The sequence below is a fragment of the Carlito syrichta genome, unplaced genomic scaffold, assembly GCF_000164805.1.
Source record: "Carlito syrichta isolate Samal-C Ts95f unplaced genomic scaffold, Tarsius_syrichta-2.0.1 Scaffold126461, whole genome shotgun sequence".
Classification (NCBI taxonomy): Eukaryota; Metazoa; Chordata; class Mammalia; order Primates; family Tarsiidae; genus Carlito; species Carlito syrichta.
The window spans coordinates 84790-90394 of record NW_007070557.1 but is presented as its reverse complement, the minus strand read 5'-3'; the positions used below and the strand labels follow the sequence as shown (position 1 = coordinate 90394).

The 5605-nt window shown below is 57.1% G+C and overlaps 1 protein-coding gene across 1 annotated transcript in view; it reads left to right on the top strand.

Moving 5' to 3' along the window:
• Positions 1 to 791: 791 nt before the first annotated feature.
• LOC103250056 (galactoside 2-alpha-L-fucosyltransferase 2-like) overlaps positions 792 to 5605 on the top strand; it is a 7669-nt gene continuing 2855 nt past the window's right edge. The window contains 3 exon segments of the mRNA XM_008048651.1: positions 792 to 923; positions 1174 to 1312; positions 1423 to 1461. Coding sequence (XP_008046842.1) covers positions 792 to 923; positions 1174 to 1312; positions 1423 to 1461 — 310 coding nt within the window.

The following is a 5605-nucleotide window of genomic DNA, read 5'->3' as shown; positions in this document are numbered from 1 at the left end:
CTGCCACCCACCCACTCCAGCACTCTACCTTAACCCCTTCCCACCCAGTGCAAAGCCCAGAGGGTTGAGCTAATGAAAGGGATGAGGATGAGGGGAAAGGGGCTGGACGACTGGTGGCCCTGGGGCTGGGGGGCAGGGCAGCAGAATCCTGGTGGGGTTTGGAAAGCAGGTGCCTGAGTTTCCTTTAGGACTGGGGTATGGGGACCCGGAGTTAGATTTCTGGGACTTTCTGATCATGCCAGCCCCACCTGCCCCCCTAGGCCTCAGAGTCCAAAGTCCCCACATATCCAATGTCCCCACCTATCCAAAGGTCCCCAGAGCAGATGGGGGAACAGATGCTGGGGGTGGTGGGTAATGGGGAAGGAGAGAGGGGCACAAAAGCAGGAGGATAGTATAGGACAGGGCAGGGTGCCAGATGCCAGAACTCCGAGGAGGACAGAAGTCTAGACCTCAGAGTGGCTGAAGCTAGGACGGACTTGGCTCTGGAATGCCCCCACTATCCCATTCCAGGACCTGTGGCCTCTAGTGAGGGGCTCACTCAGTACTAGGGGCCTTGGAGCCCTCCTAGGCCCCCCTGCCCAGGCCCTGGCTCTGAATCTGCACCCGGCTGTGCACCTGGGCTGGGCGTCTGTGGGGCCCCCTTGTGGGGGGGGGGTCACACCGTGCCCAGACTGATTTCAGAGCCCCCATGTCCCCCCGGCTGTGGCTGCGGGCAGACTCTACCTCCCCCATTCCAGAAGACGGGCATTGCCCTCCGCCCCTCCCCAGGAGCCTGGCGCCATTTTGTACTCATGTGCGGCAGTCGCCTGCCTGGCCCCTCAGTACCAGCCTGCTACAGACCTAGCCCCCCACGTCCCACTTCTCCCTTGCTGGGCAGTTTGGGGGGCCACTTTCTGGCCCCTAGCACCTTGGGGAACCAGAATGTGAGTCCCCCAGTGTCTCTGGGGGGATCCAGAAGCTGGCCCCTGCCCACTGAGGACCCAGCTGTTCAGTGCCCCAGCCCTGGCCCCTTTTGGGCTCTAGCCCACTCCCATTCCCTTTAAGGGGCAGAGTCTAGCTGTGTTCTCAGCAGACCCATAGGTCACTTTGCTTGCCCGGGCGGCATAAGGTCCACCTGGGACCCAGACTTCCTTTCCCGGGGTCTTGGCACACCCCCCCCACCCAAACCCTTAGGCCCCTGACACCAGCCAAACCTGCGCCCAAGAAGAGAGCGTCCTGCAGTCAGTCCCCGAAGGCTCTTCCTCCCGCAGGAGCTGGCGGCAGCGTGGGCTCTCAGAGGGAGTGGCGAGTGGCTGTGCTCAGGCCCAGGCTAGTGGGGGTTCTGGGCGGGAGCTCAGAGCAGAGCCCGCAGAATCCAACACCGCTGCATCCCCCCCTCCCACTCCGATCCCCTCGCCAACCACAGCCACGCTCTCCCCACAGGGACCCCTGCCAGCCAGGCTACCCGCAACTGTGTGGGATGTGAGAGTCGTCGCCCCTGGCTGTCCTGTGACTGGACAGCCCCATGCAGGCTGGCCTAGGAGACTCACAGCAGGTAGGACGGGGCGGCGCAAGATGGATCACAGGGCTGGGATCCCTGTTCCACTCCCACTCGACCCCTGCCCCACTGGCTTAGCCCCACCATGTGGTGGCCATGATCCTGTGGGTGGTGACCAGGGCCCCTCATGCTGAGGTGGGGCGAACACCATTGGAAATTCCAGCTGGCCTCTGCTTCTGGCTGCTTGACCCCAAGCTAGCCCCTCCAGCTCCCCTTTGGAACCTTCTGTCAGCTGTGGGTTAACTGAGCGTTAAGGTCATTAGCTTTCAAGCCTTAAAATCTGCGTTCTTGGAAAGACCAGACCAGCCGCCAGGAAATCTGAAGACCTCGGTGGCTTTCTGAGGTGGTGGGGAGGGGAGGCGGTAGAGAGCCCAGAACACGCTGGGCCTTGATGGTTCTAGTGGCCGGAGGGAGAAGGCGTAGACCCCGGGGGCAAAGGGGACAGATCTCAAAGGCAGCTCCCCTGCGGCCAGTGTCCTGCAGGCGTCCATACTCTCATTGTGAAATTTTCACGGGAATGTTGTTGCCAGTTCTTTACCATATCCAAGTGGGTTCAATCAGAAAAATAATGTTTTCTATCACTTCCCACTGAGAGAAGCAAAGACCTCAGGAGGTTGGGGCACAGTGTTGCTGCCATGTGGCCCTAAGTGCCCCCAGCACTTACTGTGGTGTGGTATGGGCCCCATCCCAAGGGACTTGGGGACCTACTGCCCATGCCTGCCCTGGAGGTAGGAGGGCACTGCCATGGTAACCCGTGATTCTGGTGCTACATCGGAGGGTGCCAGATGCAGCAGGAGCAGGGACAAGGATGTGGGATTTGAAAGAAGATAGTGATTATGAAAGCCACGAGGAAGAGTTAGTTGTGGAGGAAGGGACTGGGGGCTAAGACACCCCCATTCCAGAGGGGGCATGTTGGATCTGGGCTGGCATGTGCGTCACTGGGTAGAGAACTGAGGACCCATCTGCTAACCCTGTCAAGGCACCCCCTGCACGGACACTGTAGACACGGTGAACTGTACCCAAGCCCCGGCCTGTGAGGGAGGCACAGACACTGTAGACAGTTCCCTGCCCTGCAGCATAGAAGGCACCAGGTGCTCCGGAGAGGAGCAAGAGGGAACCAGCCCTGGGGGGCGTGGGGGTGTTGCAGAGGAGATGACGCTGGGGCTGAGATCTACAGCAGGCGATGGCGGCCTTGTGGTGACTAGTGTTGCTGCTGGAGAAAATTCAGGAAGGGGATTTGGGTCTCACTGTGGGTTCCTCCCCTCCAGGGACCTGCAGTCTCTTAAGCTCTTGGTTCATGGAGGGAAGCTTCCTCTCACTTTTGTTCTTAATGGCCTGAGTTGTTCCAGGTGATTAGCACCCAGTGGGTACTTTGGGGGAGGCAGTGGAGGAGGAGGCCTGCAGCCAGGGCAGTGGTTCTCCCAGTTGGGAAGGAGACTGGTTTTTGTATGGGGGATATCCTCAAGTACTGATGACCTTCACCCTCACAGTCCACAGATGACAGGGCCTGCCCGGGGCATAGCACGGTGGGCTCAGGCCTCCCCAGACCTCTTATCCCTGCATCGGTGCCAGAAATCACAGAAGTCCCACGAGGCAGGGCAGGTCAAACTGCATGTGTAACTGGGTGGAGTGTGGATTGGTAGGCTACGGCTCTTCCCCAGACAGACTCCAAAAGGCCAGGATAGTAATTCCTCAACCACACTGCCTGGGTTCAGATCTAAGCTCCTCCTCTTTCCTAAAGAGACCTAAAGCAAGTTTCTTTCTTTTTTCTTTTTCTTTTTTCTTTTTTTTTTTTTTTTTTTGAGTCAAGAGTCTCCCTCTGTTGCCCAGGCTGGAATACAGTGGCACACTCATGGCCACCGCAGCCTCAAGTCGCTTGGCTCAGGTGATCCTTCTACCTCAACCTTCCTAGTAGCCGGAACTGTAGGCACACACTACCACACTTGGCTAATGTTTTTGATTTATTGTAGAGATGATGTCTCTCCAAGTTGCCCAGGCTGGTCTCGAATGCCTGGGCTCAGGTAATCCTCTCACCTCTGCTTCCCAAAGTGCTGGGATTACAGGTGTGAGCCACTGTGCCCAGCTCAAAGCAAGTTTCTTAACCCCTCTGTGTCTTAGTTTCCTCATCTGTGAGATGGGGACAAAAATGTACCTTCTTTATACACTTTTTATCAAGAGCAAGGTCCTAAAGACTAAATGAGCTGACATGCCCACGGTCTCATATCTGAAACCTTGGGCCAGTTGTTTTTGGGAGCCTTCTGCATGTTGGCATCATTGCTGGATGCATAGCTTGTGTATTACATAACACCCAGGGCGGTCAGGGCCACATCCCACTATCAAGCATGCTGTTGTTTCGGCAGCACAGCACATGGATGTCCACACTAAGAGAAGTCGAGTCTGTGAACAGCCATTGGGCCAGCTTTTGTCCCCAAATGAGTTCAGTTCAGGTGTGCCATCACCCTTAGGGAAATGGCCGATGAAGAATCATGGAGCAGAATAGTAAGGTCCACAGCAGCCTAGGTTGGTGATTTTCCTTGGCTTTCTGGTTGTCCATGCTGGTGAGCAGCCACGAGAGGGCATTCCCAAGACTCTGGGAAAAGCTAGAGGAGGGTGGCTCCGCACACCTGCAGGGTTTGTGAGACCCAGTGGGAAATGAAAACCTGGGGCCCTTGTTCAGAATATATTAAATAGAGTTTTAAGATGGTGACTCCAGAGCTTTAAACCAAATATGGGCCTGTCTGAGTGTGACTGCACGGGTCACACATGAAGGTGGCCCCGCTGGCGGGCACCTTTGCCCTGAGCTGGTTTCTCCTGCATCCCTCCACCTCCATCCGCGGCCCAGGCCCAGTCGCTGCCTTGCCCCCCCACCCTGGCCTTGGGACCTCCAGGGCTCTGGCTGGGTTAGGGAGCTTGGGTTCTTTGTGTGGCAGGACCCTGAGTTAGGTGGGTGACATGCTCATATTTGGGATGGAATTTTCATCAGCTCAGTGAAGGAAGGGCTCAGGTAGATTAAATTCACTTTTTGGAAACGAAAGCAGCGGACAAGGAGTGTAATGTCATACCTAGTCCCCATGGGGTCAAAGCCAGCTGGTCTCGCTGGAGAGCCATGTGAGATAGTCAGGGAGAGCCCCAGATTTCCCGAAAGGGGCAGATTAATCAAGTGAGGATCCCTGGAATAGAGGAGGACCAGAGCTGAGGTGGCCTTCAATCCAGCATTGAAGGGGATGGGTGGAAAGAAGAGGGGGACTGGGAAGGAGTGAGGCAGATGCCAAAAAGTTGCGGGGGTGTGCCATTCAGTGCTTCAGCAAGGAGGCGGTGGGAGGTGGTGGCAGGGGTGTGACTTCTGAGTTGCAGCCATCAGAGGGGCCACAGGGAAACCACAGGATGCTGGTCAGAGGCACAGACGAGGGAATGACATGGCGCTGAGTGAAAAAAGCCAGTCATAAGAGAAAGCATAGTAGGGCCTGGTGGAGCCTTGCAGGCAGAAGGCCCTCTGGGAGCCTGGGTAGGAGCTGGCAGAGAGGCTGACTCAGAAAGAGCCGCCCCCCACGAAGGGCCCATCCATCCCACTAGGACCAGGAGGGGCACCAAGGCTTACTGAGCCCCAGGGAGCCCAGGGGTTGGGCTGGAACTGGAGGCTGACTGGTGAGGGTTCTGCAGGGAGCTGCCTCTGCAGCCCCATCAAGAAGACCCATGATGGAGGTGGTGTTGGGAAACAGGGGCCCTGTACATGGCTGATGGGGAGGGAAGGTGGGCGGCCTTGCGGAAAACAGCCTGGCAGTGCCCAGAACTGTTCCACACAGTCACCCTGTGCCCAGTAGTCCCACCCTCGGGATACCAGGGAAATGAGAACAGACATCCACACAGAACTGTGTACACACAGGCTCATGGAGGCACAATTTGTAACAGCCACAAAGTGGACACAGCTCAAATGCCTGTCACCTGGTGAATGGAGAAGCAAATGTGGTCCGTCCAGACAGTGGAGTATTATAGAGCCATATGAAGAGGCGACAATAGCCGGGCTCGGTGGCTCAGCCTGTAATCCCGCGCCTTTGGGAGGCTGAGGTG